This window comes from Ischnura elegans, chromosome X (assembly GCF_921293095.1).
Source record: "Ischnura elegans chromosome X, ioIscEleg1.1, whole genome shotgun sequence".
Taxonomy (NCBI): domain Eukaryota; kingdom Metazoa; phylum Arthropoda; class Insecta; order Odonata; family Coenagrionidae; genus Ischnura; species Ischnura elegans.
The window spans coordinates 75,393,062-75,417,248 of record NC_060259.1 but is presented as its reverse complement, the minus strand read 5'-3'; the positions used below and the strand labels follow the sequence as shown (position 1 = coordinate 75,417,248).

At 37.3% G+C, this 24,187-nt stretch overlaps 1 protein-coding gene across 1 annotated transcript in view; it reads left to right on the top strand.

Moving 5' to 3' along the window:
* The window catches only part of LOC124171043 (tyrosine-protein phosphatase 69D), a 54,898-nt gene extending 43,151 nt beyond the window's left edge, over window positions 1-11,747 (top strand). The window contains exons 21-25 of the mRNA XM_046550192.1: window positions 17-133; window positions 1,389-1,526; window positions 1,609-1,769; window positions 2,555-2,690; window positions 8,952-11,747. Coding sequence (XP_046406148.1) covers window positions 17-133; window positions 1,389-1,526; window positions 1,609-1,769; window positions 2,555-2,690; window positions 8,952-9,026 — 627 coding nt within the window. The 3' untranslated portion in view covers window positions 9,027-11,747. The remainder of the gene's footprint in view (window positions 1-16; window positions 134-1,388; window positions 1,527-1,608; window positions 1,770-2,554; window positions 2,691-8,951) is intronic.
* Window positions 11,748-24,187: the final 12,440 nt, after the last annotated feature.

Genomic DNA, 24,187 nt, shown 5'->3' with positions numbered 1-24,187 from the left:
TTGATTTCATCCATAGGGCTATGACAACTCTGAATCTTTTATCATAACTCAAGATCCATTGGAGGTTACGATTGCAGATTTTTGGAGAATGATATCCGAACAAGGGATCACGACTCTGGTTATGCTTTCTGATGTAAGTTAGTGCAATGGTGTAATTTTTTCCGTGGTTGCATGAGTGATGGTGAATGATGATTGAGTGCGGCTGTGAGTGGTTGTGTAGATAGATATTTTTGTAAAGGAATGAAAAGGAATTTCGAAAACTAATACTTTCTAACTGTGGTAATAATGAAAAGACTTCTAATTTCTTGTGCTGTGGACTCAAATGTATGCCATTATGTGCTGAAGTGGGCATTCATCTTGCATAAAATAATGATGGCAGAATTTTTCAGTGAAATAGATTTTCATTCAAAGGTCGAAATGAGGCCCAGTTTCCTATTTCTTTATTAATTATAATTGTGACGATCTGCATTGGGGAATGTAAATCTTGAAATATCTATTTGTGAGACTTCATTACTGGAATAGTTAAGCAACTGTACCAATGCTTCCATGACAGTAAATTTACTCATTATTCAGTGCATTTATACTTTGTGTGGGTAGTAGTGCTAAAAAATTGTAATTTTATGTTTTGACATATCAGTAGTATTTTGAAGTGTAGACTTTTGCGGTGAGATTCTTTGGTATTAGTAGTGTTCCTATTATACTACTGATATTCTCATTATACTATAGTACATTCTATTCCTATTTCGATGCTTTGTTTCAATGATTATGTAGTGAATTATCTTTAGCTTAAAAACACTATTTTTCTTGGGGAAAAAAATTTTTGTCTTGAGATTTCTGTGTTATTCTGGTGTTATGGTACCCATATATCATTTCTTACTTATTTCCAATCTTTGAATGCATCCTATTCATATTCATTTTGTGTTAGCTTAGCTAAGGAGAAATATGTATTTTAATAGGTGTATAAAACTAAGCATATTCTGTTTGGTTCAGTTCTACCATTGATATAGTATAAGGTTTAGGTTGTATCTCTTAGTAGGTTAATTTCCCTTATACTACTATCTGTAATAGACATCAATTGGTAAAATTTGCCTTGAAATCTCTAAAGTTTCCTCTGGTGTCAGAGAAAAAATGTATGTAATTGCATTTGACTTGGTGGGTCAATGGTCTGAGGTTTGATACCTTTCATGGTTGATTTGTTTCTCATGGTCATTCTAGTGTATTTTTCATTATGCTTTTACATTTATTGCCTTGTAAAATGTTTCAATACCATTGATATTACTGGTTTGTTATTAAACTCCATTTGTTTTTAATTTTACCTATTTGTGCTGTTGACTTTGTGGCCTAGATTTCATGTAAACGCTGTCATGTCTTTGTTTCTTCTAATATAGCTGGGAGAGGGTCCTAAAAAGTGTTTGCGATATTGGCCTGATGATGAGGTCAGTCACGATCACATTAAGGTCAAGTACATCCAGAGTGAAAGCTGTCCATATTATACGAGAAGGGAATTCAGCGTCACAAACAGTAAGGTATGGGTGATGCCTACTTTGACTTAAGGCAAAATTTTCCTTTCCTTCAAGGCAGTAAAGCATTTGTGTTGTTTATTTTCAGACTGATGAGAACTTCATTGTGACCCAGTTTCAGTACAATGGATGGCCCACCGTTGAAGGTGAAGTGCCAGAAGTAACCAGAGGTCTCATAGAGCTGGTTGATCAAACACAGTCACATCAGGAATCAAATGGTGGAACAGGGCCTATCACTGTCCATTGCAGGTAATATGTAACCCCAGGATAATAATTTATATTGAATAATGGGAAAACCCTGTGTCTGTGCTCTAACGTAAGGGACACACAATGGGCACAGATGACAGTTAGCATCTTTGGTGATTGTACCAGTTAAAAGAAGGCCTTGACGATATTGAACAATCATTGAAAATACAATTGTAGATGAATTCTACTTAGAATCGCATATTTTCTTAGTTTTTAAAGCTTGTTATGAATTAATTACCCTTGATCACTATGCGTAAATATAGGACAATTCAGTGAAAACTGCATTTTTGAAAGTGATAAATTGGGAAGTTAAATAAATAATTGTGAAGTGATGAAACAAGAAGTGGTGAATGAACATCAGAAGGCTTGTTAATGGTAACTATGAGAAAATTGCATAGAATTTTTGTTAGTTACGTAATCTTAAACTGGAGAAAACGAGTGAGATGATGGTCAGTCTGTCTGCTGCCGAGCAGCATGTGATGTGGCCCAAAGACAGTTGCGCAGCCATATTGGAACATAGTTATTCCATCTATATCAACAACTTAGCAGTTAACTTCTTTTTTGAATGCTCATTATTTGATTTTGGAGGTTCCATTTTGTTTTACTTAGTGTTGAGGCCTTCCTTTGGAAAATATAGCTTCCTTTGAAATGTATCCTGCATTAATTTTTATAGCCTTGATTATGAATGAATGTTTTTCCCATTAGAGGTCTATTAACGAAGGGAAATGCTTTTTCGTTAATTCTAGGTTAACAGAAGCCTTTATGTTTAATGATGATTTCTTCCACAGTTGTGGTGCTGAAAGAAGCTCAATTTTTGTTGCTCTCAGTATCCTGGTACAACAGATGCGCACGGAAAAACGAGTTGATATTTTTACTGCAACTCGTAAGCTTAGATCTCAGCGGCATGGAATGCTGCAAACTTTTGTAAGTAGCGATTTTATTTTTTTTATTTATGTGTACATATTTATGTATCAGTGTGTTATCCAGTTGATCATTTCTTTGTGGTTATGGTGTGGGATGTAGAGCTTTTGACTTGCCTGAAATAACTATAAAATAGTCATAATTTGTCACAGGGCCATTCTTTCAATGGTTTTAACTTAGTGACCTGTCCACAAAGCATCTTTTAAGTTAGATAAACTAAAAGAAAGTTATATATAATAAACTAAACTTAAATAAAGCAGAGCTGTTTAAAAAAGTAATGTGGTAAAATGCGATATCACAAATTATATTCTCTTGAGCAAAAATTATTCAATTTATTATGATTTTAATGATGAGGGAATAATTTCAGCTGTCCAAAACAACCTTGATGCTTTCCATTACTTTTCTTTGAGCATTTTTTGAAAAATTTGTGGCTCTGCTAAAAGTTTGGTTCACCTACATGAGTTCTGTAATCCTTACTGTAATTGTTGCTACATGTTACCAATCACCTGGAAATTGATAAATAATGATCCAATATTTTTGCTCATGGCTGGTAGAAACCTGCATCCATGTACATCATTGTGTCTCATGTAGGTGTGCAGCTACTACATTTGTCTTGAAACAACTTGAATGGTTTTGTTCATCCTGTAACGATGCAACCCACAAATCACCTACATTTGCAGCACACACTCGATTATCCGGGCTAATGATGGGGAGAGACGGCATGAGTAATTGGAAAACACGGATAACCCAAAATTTCACTGTAATGCCTTGTAATGTTCATAATTAACGTAAAACAAACAATATATTATTACTTTTACAGTTACAGTAGACTCTTGTTATTACAAAGTTCACAAGACCGAAAAACCGGAGGCTCGGAATAACGAAGTTTGTATGAACATTTCTTTTAAGAATCATCGAAAGAAAAAAAACACACTGTCAAAATTTCTTGTGTCTTCAATATCCCGCATGTATAATCTTCAGAGTCAAGTGTATAATACGCACGATTAAATTATGCGCAAGTCCTATATACGAAGAAGATGCTTTGCATACTTTGCTCGTGAGTTGATAAACCGATACAAGGCATTGAGGAGAGTGGTTATCCTGCGGAATACAACACTGCATCACAATCTTGCATTAACTCATGATTGTGACGAACTGATCTAGCTTGCAACGTAGCTGGGGCCGAAAAAAATTGCTGTCTGCGTGAAGAAAGAATGGGCGAAACGCTGAGCAGTTCCTGACTTCACACCAGAGTAAATGATACTTTGTTCAGATTATGCCCAAAGTGCAAGTTCCTATACGCTACGTAGTGTCGCAACGACAAACTCCAAAGGTGCCAAATTTGAAATTTCTGGCACTTGAATTTTTCGAATATTTGTATCTCTGAAATTTCGTAAATCCAATAGGAAGAGGACTGACTGTACGTCCAATTTACAAGCACTAATGAGTGGGTAACCATAATTCCACAGGAATGAAGCTTATTTTATGATGTTAAGTGCATATTGAAGTATCTCCTGCTGAAGGAAGAACCAAAATTGACGCTCTCGGACACAGTACAAGAAGAGAACTTAAACGTAGGTCAATGATGATAATGTAGGGAAGTGTATATCCACGTAAATGCTGTTGCGATTTCGTGGCACTTCGTAATTAAGTTCATTTTGTAATCGCTGGGACCAGGACTGAGGTTCGTAATATCGTAATAACGAAAATTTCGTAATAACGTTTCCTTTACTATAGATTGGATAGGCCTTTTCGTTGGGACCAATGAATTGCTTCATAATAACGAGAACTTCGTAATAACGTTGTTCGTATTAACGAGAGTCTACTGTATTCCGTTATTTTAGAGTGCTTCCTGGACTCATTGAGAGCTTTCTTTGCCAGTTCGCGATATTTTTATTGGCGAAAATATGGTTGTACTCATATTATTAATGCTCCATGTAAGGCCTGGTTTCGAAAACCACACATCCGTGGCTGTGTGATCAGGATTTCAGAAAAGTGGCTTGCACAAATGCTTCGAAACCAATGCGTGACATCAGAAAATACACTGACAGGCACCATGCCAAGTAGTCGCGTCTCGCACTAGGTGCCCTGGATGCAACTGCTGCAGGATGCGGACCCGTAATACTTGAGCCCGATACTACACCATGATGCATGGAAAAGAGGAGCAGGGAACTCCCATGAAGGCATTGGGCGCACAATTACACCATCGTGCACGCAATTATGCCATCATGCAGTAGCGGTTATAGGAAACCAGGGCTTAAGTCAAAATATCTATGCAGGCGAGTGCCTGGCTATGACTCATGCTACCTCTACTTCCACTTCCCCTGCTGCTTTCAATTCTACTATTCCATGCCTCTCCAGTTTGACCTTGACTGGTAACAGTGTAAACATGCTGAGTGCGACCAAAATCTCTGATTCCCTTGGGCCGTATTCAATTGCACGCGAGGTAATAATTGCATGTTTTCAATAGAAAATATACAATTGTAGATCATAAGTAACATTCCTCTGAATTTCTGAATGATTAACCAATGAAGAATCTTCTAAAATTAATCAAGAGATTTTTCCCACTGCTGATCGTCGTCTGCAATGCTAGAGCAGACATCTGTTGTAAAGTTGCCGAAGTAAACGGGTAGCATTCCTTGTCAGCAAGTAAATAAAATAATTCCACTCTAAGAAGGGGATTCTAATAGAAATAATTAGCCAGTTGAGCATTGTATTTACAAATGCAATTATCTTGGTGCTTTCGCATCTGATTTTATTTTTTTATAAAGATCACTGAAAACTTTGAAGGACCATAAACTCATGCACGGATAATCCGCAACCCAGATAAACTGCAGCCAGATAATCGGGAGTCTGCTGTACATACAATGAATTCCCTTGTAACGAAGAGGCATTCTTCCCCATCATCATCATCATCATCATCATCATCATCATCATCATCACTGGTCAACAATCCTAGGATTGGTTTGACGCAGCTCTCCACTCAGTTGTCCTATCAGCTAATCTTTTCACTCCTACGTATTTCTTCTCTTTCACATCTCTCTTTACTTGTTCCATATATTTTGTCCGAGGTCTTCCTTTTCCATTCTTGCCTTCCACTTGTCCCTCGACGATTGTCTTCATCAGGCCATCATGTCTCAAGATGAGGCCTATAAGGTTGTTCCGTCTTCTTATTAAGGTTTTCATGAGGCTTCTCTTCTCTCCTACCCTTCTTAGGACTTCCTCGTTACTAACTCCATCGATCCATTTGATTTTCATCATTCTTCTGTAGCACCACATTTCAAAGGCCTCTATCCTCTATTCTTTCCCATACCATCGAATTTCTGATGTGGAGGACTTACTGTACCAGCTACCACACTTCCTCCCTTTTAGCTGTCCATAAACCATGCATTGGGCCAAGTATGAAGGTCTTTTCCACTAAAATACCACCCAAAAATTGCCTCCTTAAATATATCCCTTGACAGCGGAGTTGTATTTTTCCCCATTCCATCAAATTTATTGTATGGAGGTCTTACTATACCAGCTCCCAGCCTTCCCTTCCTCCTTCAGCTGCCTGTAAACTATGTCTAGACCCCATTGTCAAGATCTTTCTCCTCATTCCTTGCCTACTACTATCCATCTAATTGGTGGGATAAAATTCACTTAGTGTGTTCCACAATAGCACCTTATTTCTGACCATGAATTCGACACTGTTATCTATTTTAGGGATGAGTCGATTCCAAATGTCGATTCTCGATTCCACCGATTCTCGGGCACGGAATCGGAATCGAGAATCGATCGCCTAAGGTCGATTCCGATTCCATCGATTCCAGAAAGATAAATGTTTTGAGCATAGACGATAAGCTTGAGACATAAAGGCTGCCACACACCTAAGCGGCCGCGGTGTCAGCCTTGCCCGCGCGGAGGATATGCCCGACACGCGGGTGCTGCGACGAACATGCCTAAGAGGCCTCGGAAACATGAAAATGTTGGCAAGAGCGACAAACCCTGAAATGGCGCATGTTCATGAGCAACTTCCAGAGAAAAAAAATTGGAAACCACGGGATTGGGAAGCAATGCATGCGTTTTCCGTTCTTTTATTAACCGCTGATCACGGCAAATCAAATTATTGCGATTATGAATCACATTCGGAGAATTCATCTGGACCTCCAATTTTAAAGTATAATAGATCGAAATATATTCTTTTATTTTTGAATGATATTTAAAGTCTGATGATAATAAAAATGTGCAGAGAGCGAGTTTTCCTGTGAAAAAAAGTTTCTTATAAATACGCGCTGAGAACGGTTTTTTTATATGTATATGTATCTTTTTTAGACTAACACGCGTCTGCGTCAATAATAAAAAATTTAGACACATTCGCGTTTGTATATCCCAGTTTCATCAATGCAACCATTGAGAAAGTTGATACTTGCTTGGCATAAGCCGCCGCGGCCTCCGGGCGGACTCGACAGTTTGCGTTCGGCCGCCACCGCGCACCCGCCAGGCTGCTCTGGTATGTATGGACGCAATGAACGCTACATTATTGTTTAGCCACCGCGGCTATTGCTATTCTTAGGGATGGTCGGATCGGATACCTCGGATACAAATATCCGTGGATATTGCCCTTCATCGGATACATCGGATCCAAAGTCGCGGAAGACATCGGATCTGGACCGAAATTTTAAATAATAGCTTCAGTGAATGCAACGCCCCATCAGGATGGAAAGAGTTCCGATTCTCTTCTTCGGCGGCGTATCGCATGCGACGGCGCGCCGTCGCATGCGATACGCCGTCGCTTTTGTCGTTTACTGCGATGAGACAGTAAAATTCGGGGGAAACGTGCGTGCGGAAAATTTGAATTCAGTCGATGGTAGGGCGATAGCCAGGAAATTTGTTAAGGGGGGGGTCCAAAACCAGGGGGGGAAATTTTTAAACAACAGGGTACAAAGAAGAGTGTTTCAAACTAATTTTAACACCCTTCATGATTGAAAAAACTTCATTTTTCAAATATTCATTTTTTTCATTTTTGTAAATTCATGATTTTTAAATATTTTGTTTCCTTTTAAGAAGGAAAGTAATTGTGCTTTTAAATTATTGGGGGTCCTCTCGCTATGCCACTGGTCAGTGGTTCATCCTAAGATTTTTCCTATTTTCATTTCCAAACCCAAGCGTAACAGTTTAGGCCCTGAGTATGTAAAGATGTTTTTAAAAAACAACTTGAAAGCCCATAAAATAATTTTTAATATATAAAAATATTAAAATGTGTATGAAAATCTAAAAAGCATTCCATTGATTGTATGTACCCAGAATAAACTTGAATAATGAATTTGTTTAATGGCAGGAATTTGAAAATGCATTTGGATTCGAAAATATCCGATTCGAAAGATCTGGTTCCAAAAATCCTGGATCCGTCCATCCCTAGTTATTTTATTCCATTCAATTCTTAAATTTTAATGACAGCAATGCTACAGATAAATCAAAATACCACCTGTTAGAAGGAGTAAGAATCGATGGAATCGGAATCGAGAATCGGGAATCGATTTGAAGGAATCGGAACTGGAATCGGAATCGAAAAAAAGTGGAATCGACTCATCCCTAATCTATTTATCAAGTTGATTTTCATTTCCTATTTTATGAATTTACAAAGTAAAGCGACAAACTGTTAAGTACATGAATGTGGATTTTAAATGGTGATGAAGGAGTGTTGTAAACATGAGAAATGTAGCTATTTACCGTATTTCTCTGAATATAGTCCACCCCCTAATTTTGAGGCTTGAGATTCAGGAAAAAATTAAAGAAAATGCGTTTGAATATAGTCCCCCCTTTACTTTTACCATGGGCATTTTCGGAAAAAAAGGGGGGACTATATTCAGACAAATATGGTATAGTTGCTATAGGTAGAGCCCAGTTTCCATACCATGTTATTTGTAGTGACCTTTTTTACTGAGTTCTGTGAAGACTAAATAAGAAAGTTTGAATGTAGAAGTTAAAAGTTTTGAATTAAAGATGACATTCCAATTGAAGAATCAACCATTCTGGTGATATCAGTTATTCATTCCTCATTTCATTACTATTAATAAACTGGAACTCATTACTTGAAAAGCCAAGAATCTTGTAAAGCTTATATTCTGTGGATGCCTTACTGTTTGTGAACTTTGAGAAGTTTTGTTTACATTTTTAAGTACTTACAATCATGGATGATTACCCCATAGTTGAGGGAAGTATGATTTATTTTTTTCAGGCTCTAGTACACAGGTTACTAATCAAAAATTTTCCTTCTTTCAGGCTCAGTATGAATTTTTGCACCGTGCCATTGTAAACTATGTAGATTTGCATCATTTAACTGAAGAGGAGTGCTAAAGTGTAAGTGGTGTGCAGATCGTGATTATAAAATATGGCAATTGATCGATTCCAGCACTTGCGGAGGGTGAATCTTTGGAGAGGCATGGCGAAAGCATTTCACTGCCTGTGAGTCTCTCGTGAAAAATCCAGGCATGGCACAGTTTTATTTGTGATGTCTTTTGGAAGTATGCACAGTTAATGAGAAGATCACTTGTACTCACTTATTTATTTCTCTTAGCTTTGCATTAATATGAATGGTCAAGTGATGGAATTATACTTTTTAAAATAATCCCAAATGAAAGTGTTTGTATGCGTACGTGATTGGTGAGATCGGGAAGAGTCAAAACGGAATGTCAAAATATTTCATGTAATGAGCAGTTGGAACAATGAGCAAATCTCTAATACATGTTTAAGAGACTGGTTTTTATTTGTGTGGATTTGTTTGAAATTTTATATAATGTATTATTGGTACTAATTTATTTTGGTATCCATATTTTATAACATTTTAAAATGTTTGTACTGTTCTGAATGAGAGAAAACATTTTTGATCATATTCTTTGTACCTAATAATTGTGCTTAAATATGTTTCTTAGTATTTTTAAACTGTAGAGTTTTTCCCAAAGAGTAACAATTTAAGATCAAGGCAGGTGTATGTTTCAAATGATGGTACAATGTTGACCTAGGTCTGAAGCTTTAATGAATTAATTTGCATAATTAGTGCCATAACATTATTTTTTATTATGATAGCTCATGGTTATTACGTTGCAATTTTGCTGGAGCTACGGAGAACGTTATTCATTTCACTGTATTTGAGCAATCCATGGTTAAGCTCATCATGCAACTCGATGATATGTATCCGTTTCCTAGTGTGGAATCTCACTGGCAACAGTTGCCATCCATCGGTGGGATCTTTAATAATTTTTATGCTTACGAATGAAGCATATACTCGTTGAGCTTCGTTTTGTAGCAAGCTTAAAATATTTTATCCGTTTTTGAATGGTTAATTGCCTTGAAATACTGCAAATATGTATTTCAGATCCTCAATTAAAAGGTATCCTTTTCAGTATTTTGGATGATATTGTTATTGTTCTCATGGGCAAAGATATATTTTATGAAATAGCAAATGCTCAATTTATTGCAAAAACCTTAAGTAAGCCATAATTTTAAAAGAGTATTAATTGGGGAATATATATATATTTTAGAGCTTGAAAGACTACAGTTTTGGCTGCCATTTTATTTAATGTGCTTGATTAAATATTAGTTCCATGGGATGACTTCATTTCACACATAATAGGCCATGAAACATGTAGTCCTGGCCAAAAGTAATGCAAGACAGTGGCATTTTGTGGGTGGCCTCTATGTGGGAATCCTAAGTATAACTTGGAAACCTAGTGCTAAGTGAATTAATTCAATTCTCAAAAATGTAATACCACCAACTCAGCATTTAGCAGAGTGGCCTGTGTGTCAATTAAAAACAATTGAAAAAGATTGCGCAGGGTGTAGGACTGTAAGTTGAAGCTTCAGATGAAGAGCTTTATTAGTGGAGTATTCTCTTGTGTTTTCCTGGCGAATAGCGTCTTGTAAGGCTACTCGGTTTTTCCTTCAGGTCAGAGCTGAAGACAAGAACCGACTTGGTTTCTGTAACGTCAACAGCCGTGTCAATGCTCACCCAATGAAAGACATGAGTAGCCTTCTAAAAAGCTATATTAGTGTTATTGCTCCAACTCATGGTGTTGATTGTCCATATGATGAATTCTTATTGTATACAATGGTGCCATGGAAATACTTTAGTGTGAGTCCTTGTGTTTTCCAAGTGTTATTTTTCTCAACACTAGTGGCACCCAGGGTACTGATACGGCCAATGTGTTTGTATACAATTAGCAAGTATGCTTGAGACGAAAGTATTTTGTAAACTATGGTGCAGAAGCACGTAGTGGAGCCTCGATTATTTGGTGTTCCATTGCCCGTTGGGTGGGTTTTCTGCGTATCACTTCCCTAGCCAATCCTCACTGCCACTTGTGCGTTCTCCCTCTCCTACCTTCCTGTATTCGACCTTTCCTAGCCTTCCCCATCCAAAAAAAACTGGTTTCTCAAGGAATGGGCATAAAATATGCAGACAAAAGCATGCAATGGAAACCAAATCTCAGATAAAACCATCATGAATGGCTCTTCAGTCTCTCGTAATCATCCACTCGTGTTTTCCCATCTTTTATTATGGATTGTCAATACTATCCTCAATTTGATATTTGGCTATAGCTCAATCCAAATTGCTTCCAGCTATTCCTTAGTTTTGTACTGATTGTGATGTAATTCATTTTCAATGTTCAACTTCTATTGCTCATGAACATCCCCAATATTTGACTTGACATGCATTATTCTGTTACACAGCAATACGGAAACCATTAATCACTATTATCTTCTGTCTTGGTATTTTTTCAACAGCACTGTGTTATAAATGTTTTCAATTATATGTTGAGATGTGAGGATGACAATTAGTAAGGCCCTGTTTTGTCTTCAGGCTTATGAATTCATGGTAGAGGTGTTGGAAAATAATTTTTCAATTGAGTTCTCAACACTTGGCTTTGCTAGGAATTCAATATTCATTTAACTTATGTTAATTGATTATTGTAATTGATTAATTTTCTGCAATTACAGCATGCTACCGATTATCCGGGCTATTGATGGGGAGAGGCGGCATGAATAATTGGAAAACACGAATAATCCAAAAGTTCACTTTAACCCTTTCGCTGCTGTTCAATCTCCGAAAACCTACTCCTCACATGCGGCGAAAATGTTAAAATGCGTTTATTGGGCCCAAGGAGCAGGTACTTCCAGGATGGGTGTGGTACACCCTCCGAAGGGTCGCTAATCCGCGGCCCTATCCTTGACGAGCTCACCCACGCAGGACCGTCTCTTCGACTCTACCAGCGGGGGCCTACCTCCCGAAAAGGGACCACTCTGACTGCAATTTGAAAATCAATCACTCAATCCAATCATCAAAAAATTATTGTTTTCATCGCAATCCTGCCAATCAAGCAATCAAGCATGTCTTTTAACCGTGTTTCTACGATGAAAAATAACGATTCTGTTAACTTTTCTAGAAATGTGGCTGCGGACAACCGGAAAAATGGCCATTTTAGCAAAGTTAACAAAACCGTTATTTTTCATCGCAGAAACACGATTCAAAGACGTACTTGATTGCATGATTGGAAGGAGTGCGATGAAAACAATAAGTTTTTGATGATCGTATTGAGTGATTGATTTTCAAATTGCAGTCATAGCGGTCACTTTTCGGGAGGTAGGCTGCCTGCTCGTTGGGTCGAGGAGACGGTCCTGCGTGGGTTAGCTGGTCGAGGATAGGGTCGCGGATTAGCGACCCTTCGAAGTGCTTTGGCGAAAGTGCTGACTGCATGGCAGGGAGGAAGAAAAAGTACGTCCACCGCAGTCTGCCGTGCGGACGTACTAGGTACGTCCACAGCAGTGAAAGGGTTAATATGTATTTTTCATAGTTCACATGACTCAAAAATTTTATTATTATTTATGCACATTGTCCGTCATTTTTGGTTGCTTTCCGAAATCACTCACAGCTGTCTTTTCCACAGCTGTCCCGCACAAGTTGCCCAGCATGCAATTGATGTGGGACACGGTTCCGCAATCACGAAATGCGATCGTGCACTGCAATGTTTAGATAACATCCCCATGAAAGTAATGGCCGCGTGATCACCCCATCACACAACAGTGGTTATAGGAAACCAGGACTTTTGGCAATTTGTCTACACAGGCGAGTGCCTGGCTATGACTAATGCTTTCTGTAATTCCACTTCCCCTGCTGCCTTCACTTCTAATATTCCCTTTCTCTCCAGTTTGACCTTGAATAGTCACGGCGTAAATATGTCCGAGAGCGACAAAATATCCGGTTCCTTTGGGCCGAATTCAACTGAGCGCGAGGCCACAGCAATAATTGGGCAGTTGCTGTATGAAATATACAACTATAGATCGTAGACAACAATTCCCTTAATTTGCGATTGTTTAACCATTGAAGAATCTTCTAAAATTAATCAAGAGTTTTTTCCCCGCTGTTGATCACCGTCTGTATGCTAGAGCAGAAGTCGCAAGTATATTTGAAACATTTCCTGTGAAAAAGTAAATAAAATAATTCCCTTTCATGCAGAGGACTTTAATGGAAATAAAAAGCCCAGTGTAGCCTTGTATTAAAACGCAAATTACCTGGTGATTTTGCGCCCGATAATTTTTTTTTTAAAGATCGCAGAAAACATCAAAGAGTAAAACTCAGGCGCGGATAAACTACGACCCGGATATACTGCTACCGGATAATCAGGAGTTTTCTGTAATTAGATAATACCTTCTTAAATTCGCTTATATTTTGTGTGGGTAATTAATACTAATGGCCATGGCTACGTAGAATTACTCCATGATGTTGAATCTATGGACAAGGAAAACAATACTAGTCTAGAGAAAAAATACACAATTACTAACAGCGGTAAATTAAAGATTTAGTTTTCATGTGGATTTATTTGCTCTGTTTGTCCTTGTTACATCGTGCATGCCTTACAATAGTATCTTCTATGGTGCATTTTTAAATGGTATGAACCTGATAGAATGCACTATTTTAACTTAATGATTTATAATAACAGTAATGAGCTCATTATTGTTCAGAATTTCAGTTTACTAGTTATTTTGTGTATAATATTATTCTATAAATTGGAGCTTTGGGATGGTCTTTTTTTGGAGTTTCAATTAATAGCCTTACCCTCTTCAGAAACCACCTCAAAAGCGTTGCAATAACTTGGTCTAGAACCATCTGTTGAGCTGAGAGCATCCTTTGGCACAATTATCTCAAATAGGTCATTTATCATTGTGAATGATAATGGTTAACCTAGCAGTAGTGGTTTATCTCCCACAAATGGCTCAATTGCCTTGTATACAAACATGAAGTATTGAATGTTTTAAAAAGCAAACTACAAAGTGTGTTAAAAATATTACATACCTGAAATGTTTGAGGTAAATGCATAAAAAGCAATTGCTGTGTTCTTCGAAGTACAAGGTTATTTTTGACTGTAGAAATTTATGAGTGAATTTTTGAGAATTGTCATTTATTCCGTGGAGTATGTATGTTTGTGCCAAATTTTTAGTTGTAATGCATGGAATTGACTTTACTATGCTGGGTAGTGTGAAGCTTCTGTTAATATATTTTAATGCTGAATTAACCATACTGTGGTTGTCTTAATAGTCCCTATTTTCATATCTGCAGAGGGTGTCTCTGGAACAAATTGTGTCTTTCAGTTTTTATACCGTTCATATTTGCTTTTGCTTCAGGAAACAAAGCTACTAAATATTTTATATACTCTTACAGTAGCACATGCACATTTATGGTCCACTGGAAATATCTTTTATTCTATGTTACCCATATTTCAAATGTGTTTAGTCCTAGTCGTGGTGGCATATTATGAGAAAAATAATGTTCCAGTGTAAATAATGTTTTAAATGAGCAATTAATGCACATGCTATATTAATAATATTTCTGCCTGATTTGTATGTATGTGTGTATGTCTGTAGTGTGTACATCTCATGTATTATTCATATGTTGCATATGTTCAACGCCTGCATGTAAACTCAAAAGTTGACTTCATGTGAATTTTTTCTGTTGTTGGAATCATCATCCTGAATACTTATGAAGTTTCATCGACATCTGCTTTTTATATGACATAAACAGTGCAGGAAGGAAGAAGTAGTACCTATTGGTGAATGACTTGCATTTGATAAGCTCTTTTAGTGACAAATTGTTATAGCGTACACTCAGTGTCTTCTATAATACCTTCTGTGCAGTAACTTTAAAAGCAGTTGTAGATGATTGGAAAGCAATTCTCCTTCCCTGGTAAATACTTTCTTTTTATATGGCATCTTTTTTTATAAAATAAATCTGTGGTCAATGTTCAAAGGAACCATTTTGGTTACTGTCTGCCTAGTGTTCATTTTTAATATTTGTAATTCCCTCCGAATCTTGTGATGAGTCAGTGTCAAGATCTTGTAGTCTCTACCTAAGTTCCATTGTGATTTCATGAAACTGATTTTACAGTATGTTTGTATTATTTTTGGTTTTGCATATTCCCGTGTATGCCGGACCTCATTTTGTACTTCATTGAGAGATTTTGTGTGTATGTGATCAGTTTGTAGCCAATCCATCTCAAATTCTCATAAGATGCTGTTTTGGCATTGTGAACCATTCATGTAAGCAGATCTTTTGATCTGATTTTCATTTGTAGATCACATAACTTCCAGTCTTTTTTGAGTCCTGTGATGTACCTGTGACAGATCATCCTGTTTCATTAAATCATTTTGACCATCGCATGGATTTGTTTCTTTTACTTTGTCATGTATTCATTTTCTAGATAATTAAAATGAAAATGGCTCAGTAGCAGAATAGCTCAAACTATCTATGTTTTAGAGGATAATCTCTTGTTAACCTCTCTGAGTGATTCAACCTGAAGGTTAGTTTGAATTCTATTTATGAGGGTAGAGCCTGCTGTGAGCTAAGAGTTACACATTCTAGATAGGGGGCCTGTGTCACATCCCACTAATAGGATTATTCTTGGGTGTGCTAAAGCTTCACCTGGGATTTCATCTTCACACATTGAAGAATGGATGGTTTTTATCCAAACTTACCCCTATGGCCAGGTATGCATCTCAGAAAGCTTGGTTTTTGCAGTCTACTACAATTAATTTAACTACTCATTAGCTGATGAAAAAACATAGGCAATAGATTTTAATACATTTTCTACTGATGTAATCAGTACAGACAAAGTAGGTGCGATGTACCATTACAGGTAGCACTTAAAGGCAGAATATTGAAAACGTGAGTTAACTCGTGACCCCTTCGTAACAGATGGTGTGTGAAACACGAGTAACCTCATAACATTCGGAAACACCTGATTTGCATGGTAAAAATGAAAACACATGTTGGACAGACCTCAGTTTCCTCAGGAATAAGTGTAGGATTAGAGGAGGCATGCATGCTTCACAGTTCTCCTTCGTATAGTGATTTTATGAATCAAGCTTCCACGAAACTAATCGCACGACACTGCTGCGCCAGTCATCTGTTTAAGGGGACGCATCAATCCAGCTCAATCGGTCTTATTTCATGACGTGATACTCTATTACAACTTTGCTATCATCAGGGGTGGATTCAACATAAAATTTGACTGGGGTCGGGCAGTGGCGGATACAGAAAAAACTCAAGGGGGGCCGCAAAAGTTACTTGAGCTACTTTTACTTTTATCGTAATAAAAAGAATAATTAGTCCCTAGCAAAGTTGAAGAAAGTTTTATTTACACTGATTCTATATATGTATACTAAGTATATAGGTAATCAGTGTAAGTATAATATGCATAAGAGGAGGATGTCTGTTTGTCTGTCCTCTATGCGTTTCCATAGGGCTTCACAGATTACAACCAAAGTTAGTACATAGGTGCATTTACTGCTCCTAAACACCGTGGTATTACTTTCAGCTGCGTCCAACGCGTCCTTTTCGTTGTGTTCTTATTACAGTTTTTACGTCACATCATACAACGCCTGCAGTTCGATATCCTGCCGGGTAGGCACACCTCTTAACTCGATCAATGGGTATCCACAATCCTGCTCTGTGACCATGAATTCCATGTTTCTCATTTGTCTGGTATGCTTTTATCTATCTCACAGTGCAAATAACTCCGTGTAGCCTGATGTCAATACAAACGATAATTGCCGTTAAACATAAAATTCAATGAAAAATCAACACAGTTTTTGAAAAATTATAAAAATATTAATTAACTAGTACAATGAAACAAAAACTACCTCTATTCATTTCATGAAGATCAATTTTATGGATAAAAATACTTTGAAACCAATATTCTTAACGACGACTCTGCAATGAAGCAACAAATTTTGCAATTTTCAAGGGAAAAAATTTGGTCGCTAAAATCACTCTGACATGCTCTACTTTGACCAGCTGAAAAAATTATATTAACGAATTCCATGCTCTGTATGGTACCCTATCATAAATAGCACATGCTTAATAATGAATATCAACTGTTTTTGGTTGATTTGCACCAACTTCATTTTTCGACTTTTGGCCAGCTTTTTTGAATTTTGGCCGGGGTTCATGGTTGTTCAAGTTGTAGGTAAGATTCAAGCATGGAAAAGGTGAATGCAATCAACATTTTAAGGAAACTGTAACAGCTCCTTATTAGTTTTTAAAATTATTTGCTTGAAAAAATATTATTTTCCTTAGAGGCATTTGCGATTTTTGCTTCTAGGGGGGGGGGGAGGCAGCTGCCCCCTCCTGCCCCTCCATGGTTACGCCTGTGTGCAAGACAACGCCATCTTATGATATAAAAAAGTTGCAATTGTTGTTCTGAAATTTTCGGGCGGAAATCAAAACTAGCTTGACAAAACTAAATTTTCACTATTTTTTTGGCAAACAGAAATGGTACAGTCCGATAGAATAATGTCCAAGGATCAAGGAACTATGGTTATTTAAATATTTCGTTCGCCCATTAAATCATTAAAAGCCGTTAAAGACGATAAAAAATCATAAAAAATTTCAATACTGAATTTCAGCAAAAATCGAGTATTTACTTTCGCTTGTGATCCTTTAATATGGTTTTCCATAAACTTCAACGCATATTTTCTAAAAGATTAAAGCTTTCCTAAGAATTATACGGGATAGTTTATTTATTTTTATCAATTTCTCATATAATAACTAAACCACCAAAATTCGTTTTATTCCAGTTAAAATTGAAAATCTTTGATAAAATTTGGGGGGGGGGCATGACCTCTGTTCCCCTCCTTAAATCTGCCCCCGGCTATCTTGATATTTTCAGGGTACTATATAAGAAGTAGATTTTTGTCAACGTTTGCCTGTATCTCAAAGAAGTTAAAACATTACTTAGAACATAATCAGATGTAAAAATGGCATATGGCCATGACCCGGGTAACTATCAAAAAAGGTCAACTCAATATACCCTGAAAATTTGAAGGTGATAGGTAAAATTTTAAATGAGTAATTCTTCACGATAAATGACAGATTACCACAGGTCGAAAGTCGTGTTCTCTTAACACTTTGCGTGCCATGGGCGTAATATTACGTCTATCTATTGTATTGACTTTGTTTGCGTGAAGATGTAATAATTCGCCCGTGATACTTTTACTGCTTAGTGGTTCTGTTATTTCAAAAATCAACTGCTCGATGGAAAAAGAGTTCTTTTAATGTCTTGAGGACGAAAAGTCCTCTGTAGTTACCGGCACCCTTATCTTAGCCTACTATGTGTGAAAATTCTTTGGAGGAAAGAACCGTTCTTTGAGGGTGCAGTGACCCTTTTTATCATCCAGGATTTTGAATGATTTGCTTGGAACAATGCTTTTGTATGATTTACATGGTTTAAATAGCTCAAATTGAGCGTGATAAAAACATTATGCTTTTTATGGTGGTACATCATTTGTTGCAACTTTTTTATTTTTCAAAAACAGTAGGTTTTCGTTATTAAAAAATATATTTAAACGTAAGCAATAGATGTTACTCAACTCATTCATAAAGAAGAGCAAAGTCCATTTTTATTGAAATACACATCGTTTGTGTACGTTTACTATTGTTACACTCGTTGAACACCCCGGTGTAAAATGGCCAATAAGAGCTGTATCCGGTGGTTTGAGAATAAAATTTAAAAAAATAAAATATAAATACATTTTTTATGCTAATGTTTTAAAAAAATTGCGAATTTAGTAAAAATGGCTAGATTTTTCAGTAGGGCTTTAAAATTAGTGGCCGGCACTCAGTGTTAACTGCAGCTTTGAACAGTGGGGCAAGTTCACTCTGGAACCTTGACGCGCAACAGCTACCCATTCATAAATAAAAATAATTTCCCCCGCGATCATCAAAGCGGGCTAGCATTAGTAGTGTGAGGGATAAACGGTTGGGTTCGCTGGGCTGCCAGCAGCGCTTTGATTGAGGACTGCCTGAGGATATGCTGAATACCAATTTCTCCTCCACCTCATCCTAGTCATTGTGTTGAGTATGGGTCCGATTTCAATTGGAAAAAAGCAGCTGGACCCTAATTTTTCTATTTATTTTCATAACTCTTTTCGGGGTTGGTTACTTTCCTTTCTGGCGGATGTAATCTGTTTCAAGAGTGGTGTGTGCGTTTTTTTCCTGTAATGTGTTTGGCAGCAATTAAAGTAAGTGGCAAATCCGTTCTTGTTATCTGTAATTGCTGAAATATGTATTCCTCCTCTTTGTTTATGTCCCAACGATGTACAATTTTTCTGTATTGTGGTTGACGTCAATTAAATTTGAAAACAATTTAGTTCTATAGCTACCAATATCAAGCATCTAATTATCAAAGTAGATTGTCTATGTGTTCGATTCATGGGCGTACCCAGCGCGAGGGGCAGGAGGGAGCAGCTGCCTCCCCTAGAAGCAAAAATCGCGAATGTCTTAAAGGAAAATAATATTTTTTCAAACAAATAATTTTAAAAACTAATAAAGAGCTGTTACAGTTTCCTTAGAATGTTGGTTTCATTCACCTTTTCCGTGCTTAAATCTTACCTATAACTTGAACAACCATGTCTAGCCCCCCCTAGTTTTGATCCTGGGTACGCCATTGGTTCGATCGTTTCCTAAGGTGTGCTAATTTTCTATATTGTGATTGACAATAATTACATTTAGAAACAAATTAGTTCTAGTTACCTATTCAAAGTGTCGAATTTCCGGCATGGATTTCTTTCTTTATCATTGGTTACGTTCTATTAGGGATGTTAAAAGCAGGCTTAGATGTAGGTCTTACATTTGGGAAGGCGATCCTCAAGCCTTTTCTGAGTAGTTCTCACCCTGAGTAGCTCCGTGGACCATGCAATTATAGTCCACTGAAATTCAGGTAAGAAATATTTTTTCCTTCGGCAATTTTTCAATCGTCACACGGACGACCGCTGCTCTGATGGACAAAATTCACGACTCGACGTGGATTATTACCATGAAGGTCACTCTGAGGTAATTGATTTTTGCTGTTAAATAAGATATTGCACGTTTTCCTCTGAATTAATTTAACGCCCAACGTGTTTCTTAGTATCATACAACATTATCAAATACATTCATGTTGTCGGTCGTTTCGACCAATGGGAAGGAGGCTAGGAGAAGATTGGTTTGGGTGTCGGAGAGTGGGAAGGCTGAGGGTTGTCGTAGAAAGGGTCGTTTTTAGGGCCTTTGAAGGCAGGGCCAGATTAAGGGGAGTGGTCCCCTTCCCCTGTAAATTATGGAAAAATATTGTGGTAATTATTAAGGTGGCTTTTCCAATGCAGGTTTTTATTTTACTAGATTACCAAACAAAATGTAAGATAACACAGGCCTACAATGAAAATACTTTTTTGGATTCGGATTCAATACTTGGGTATTCAGTAAATTCGGTTGGAATGCCATCCCTAAAAGGCAACTTTGTCCTATTTTAATCGTATGAAGTCTAAAAAAGTCTTTGAAGAACATTTAAATATGTGCACTGGTAGAGTGAAACTCTGGAAAACAACTATGGCACATGAACTGTGCGCTTCAAAATCAAATATAACTGTATATGCGAAAAACTTGATGGAAGATTTTTTGAAATTACATTTTTTTGCTTTTACGAACCGTTTGATGGTGCTAATCATTGGTAACTGCTATAAATAGCGAAATATTATAACCCTTCATAACTAGTTGAATTGAGAACGCTCAGGTAATATATTGTGGTATTCCAAGATGATGAATCAAAAAATATAAGTGTGAGATTTCTAAAGAAAATGTAATAAGACTCCTCTCGAGCTTTCATTACACAGGCCAACAATGGAAAAACTTTTTTACTGAAAATACCTTATTCTTATGTTTTTTAAGTTACTGAATCCAAATATGATGGTTTTAAAGCTGTATCACCCACCATTTATTCACATTCTACAGTTAAATTTATGAAATCACGCAATATATATAGAAATTTAGTAGCTTTTTTATAGTTAAAATAAAATTGAAAAAGGAAATCTAATGAACGAAGATAATGGGGGATTACTGTTGGTACTTCACCGAGAAGTTCAGCAAGCGATTCATCGCAGAAAAAGCTACACAAGAAGCTTCAAGGAAAAAAGGGAAAGAAAATGTAGACCAATTCCAGTTGACAAGTGAACGCTGTATTATCACGCTGTAGTAAATACAAACAATTTTATCACAATGTAGTGAACAGTAAATACAAACAATTTTATGATGTAACACAGTGTTTCATTGATTTCCCTGTATACCGTATAGGGGTATTAGACTAAATATTAAATACATATTGCTTGGAAACTATGGGTGATACAAAAAAACTAAGGCCAGGTTTGGATTCGGCACATCAAAATCTATAAAGATCAGCTATTAAAATAAAAAAGTTTTCAAGCAAAATTTTTTTGTTGGCCTGTGAAATTGGAGAATATCTGTAAGTCACAAGTATAACAGACGCATTATCGATGAATTATTGCTTACCACCAAGGTGCCGCGCAAAGTCGTGAAGACCCACCCCCCAAACAACAACCGTGAGTGTTCAGGGATGCCGACTTACAAAAAATATTGGGGGGGCCCAAACCGGGAATCTTACACCGGGAAATTTTATAATTAGTGAGTTTTAAGTTTTTTAAGCATTTTAGAAGAGTCATATGATCAACATTAGAACCCTGATAACTCGAATCTCGATGTCTGAACACTCCGGGGAAAATAAAATCTTCACGGGAAATCAGCCAGGTAAGGATGGACATTGCTGCCAACGTTTCAAAGGTTTCAGCCTGGTGTCCAATCCGAAGAAGTAAAAATTGGACTTCTTGGGATCAGAGGCGCAGCTAGGAAATACGGATGGGGGGTTTTAGGTGCGACTAATACCAGGGTGTGTGGGGGCATGGAATACCCACCAGGATAAGTGGCAGGTGCGAGATTAATTGCGGAATTTTAAGATAAATGGTTCAAAATGGTGAATTTTACGGCTTTCTTAGGGATATTTTATTAATCCTTACACTATTCTATTAGTAATATCAATCCAATTAAGTAAAATGGATTAAACTTAAAATTTCTCTGAGCCCTGAGGGGGTTTTATCCCCCAAAACTCCCCCCCCCTCGCCGCGCCACAGCATGGGATTACGTAGGGTAGGCATGGTAGCTTAGTTGGTAGAGTTTGGACGACTGCCCGGCTCCTGGTTCAAATCCTGAGGCCTCTGGTGACCAAAGTGAAAAAAATCTTTGCTGATCAGCGAAGCGAAGTGGCCCAAAAAATATTCCTCTACCATTATTGAGGGGGATCAATGTTTGAAATTGTTAAAGTTTCCCCATGAAATTGGGGAAAGACTTTACTTCAAAAACATTTTTGCCTAAGTTATAGGATGATCTATGTGGTCGGATACAGAGGAATATAAATATTGTGAATTAAAATCCGAGGCTTGGATATAAGGTACCGGCGACGCGCCTATTCGGAGCTGACAATTATTTTTTTGGGGAAAATATACACCCTCTTCAGCCTTCATCTTGAGACGAGAGCATTTTCGAAGTCATTACATGTTTTGCTACAGGTGAATGTGTTATTGGCACGTCGAGGGCCATGTGGGTATTCCTAATTTAATCAAAATGAGTATACCACCATTTTGTTCCGTTTTCAATTAGATTTTAGAATATTTGGCGCTAAAACATATTTTTTTTCCTCTAATGGCCTAAATATTCCATTGAATTATTATTTCATGTATTTTAAAACTGATCCCTGGATTGAGGAGTGCGTATTCCATAATTTTAGCCTCTTTCTAACTCGAGAAGATCTGTCACCGTATGGTTATGAAATTATATTTTGGGGTTAATGGTTAAATTTGTAGCTTTAGTCTTCACAAATTTTGAGCAATGCCTTTTTCGGTTCCATTTTTTCATCTATTTCTTTCATTTTTATCCTAGCGTTTTTACAATGTATTACCAAATTCATTTCATCGGTATACTTTCTTATCTACGTTTCTTATCAACGTACAAACTCAAAGAAACTAGTAATCCCTGACACGCGATGTTATGTACTCGTGGTAGGTGCTGCCGACGCCGAAAACTAATCCACGACGCGGCACCGAAGCCGAATCTGCTGGAAAAAAGACGCGAACCTCCCAGAATATACTTAGTGCTAGGATGCATACTCGATGGCCTTAGTTTTCTGGATGGATTTTTGTGTTTCGCATCAATCTTAGCATTACACTTCTTACTTCTCGGAACACAATTTTAGGTATGTACTCGCTTTCGCTGGCTGGAGGGGGGGGGGGGGCTGCGGCCTTATCTGATCCCTCTGGCAGTTGCTGCAATTTTTTTGACACCATGACGCAACACCGTATCTCCCTACATTATTGAGATAATAATTCACGAAATAGTAAAATCGCACGATTTGGCCAAAATTAAAACTGCTCCGATCGGTCTGAAAATTGGTTTCTCGACGAATCGCGTGGTCTAGATTCGAAAAATATCATTTAAAAAAATCGATTTTTTTGACCCCGAAATTCCTCCAAAAGTAGAGGCAGTTGGAAACACTTTAATGAATAGAAACTAGTGTTTTAATGAATAGAAACTAAACGACAATTATTCACAGGGTTTTAGACGGTTGTAGAGGGGGTAAATTCTAATGACTTTTTTTCGTATCTTGTCTCGTTCACACCGAACGTTTGTATGAGCGACTCAGTGGTCGGAAGTGGGCTTCACAGTATGCATAGATTCAGTGCTTATTTTCGGCCGGAACGCGCTGGAACGGCGTTGGAAAAATTTGAGTCGTGTCAAAAAATTTCTTCTTTTTTTTTATAATTGGTAAAACATGATTCCTAACTGTAACTTTTATTACAAGTTTTCAGATATCGGAAGTTTTATAGGGGGCTTTAATTTGAAAATCTTGTGGATTAAATGTTTTGCTATGCGTTCCAGTGCTTGAAATTTTAGAAAGTAAGCACTTCATACATGGACCGATTATAGCCGTAGAGACCATCGGCGTGGACGTCGGCGTGCGCCGCACGCCGTAAAATAATTCCTGAACGCAATCGAATTTTTACTGGCGGCGAACGCGACTACGTTGTGCTACAGTTCTCGTGTTATATAAGTTGTTGAATGCCGCTTATCGTTTCGATAAAGGTCGCATTAA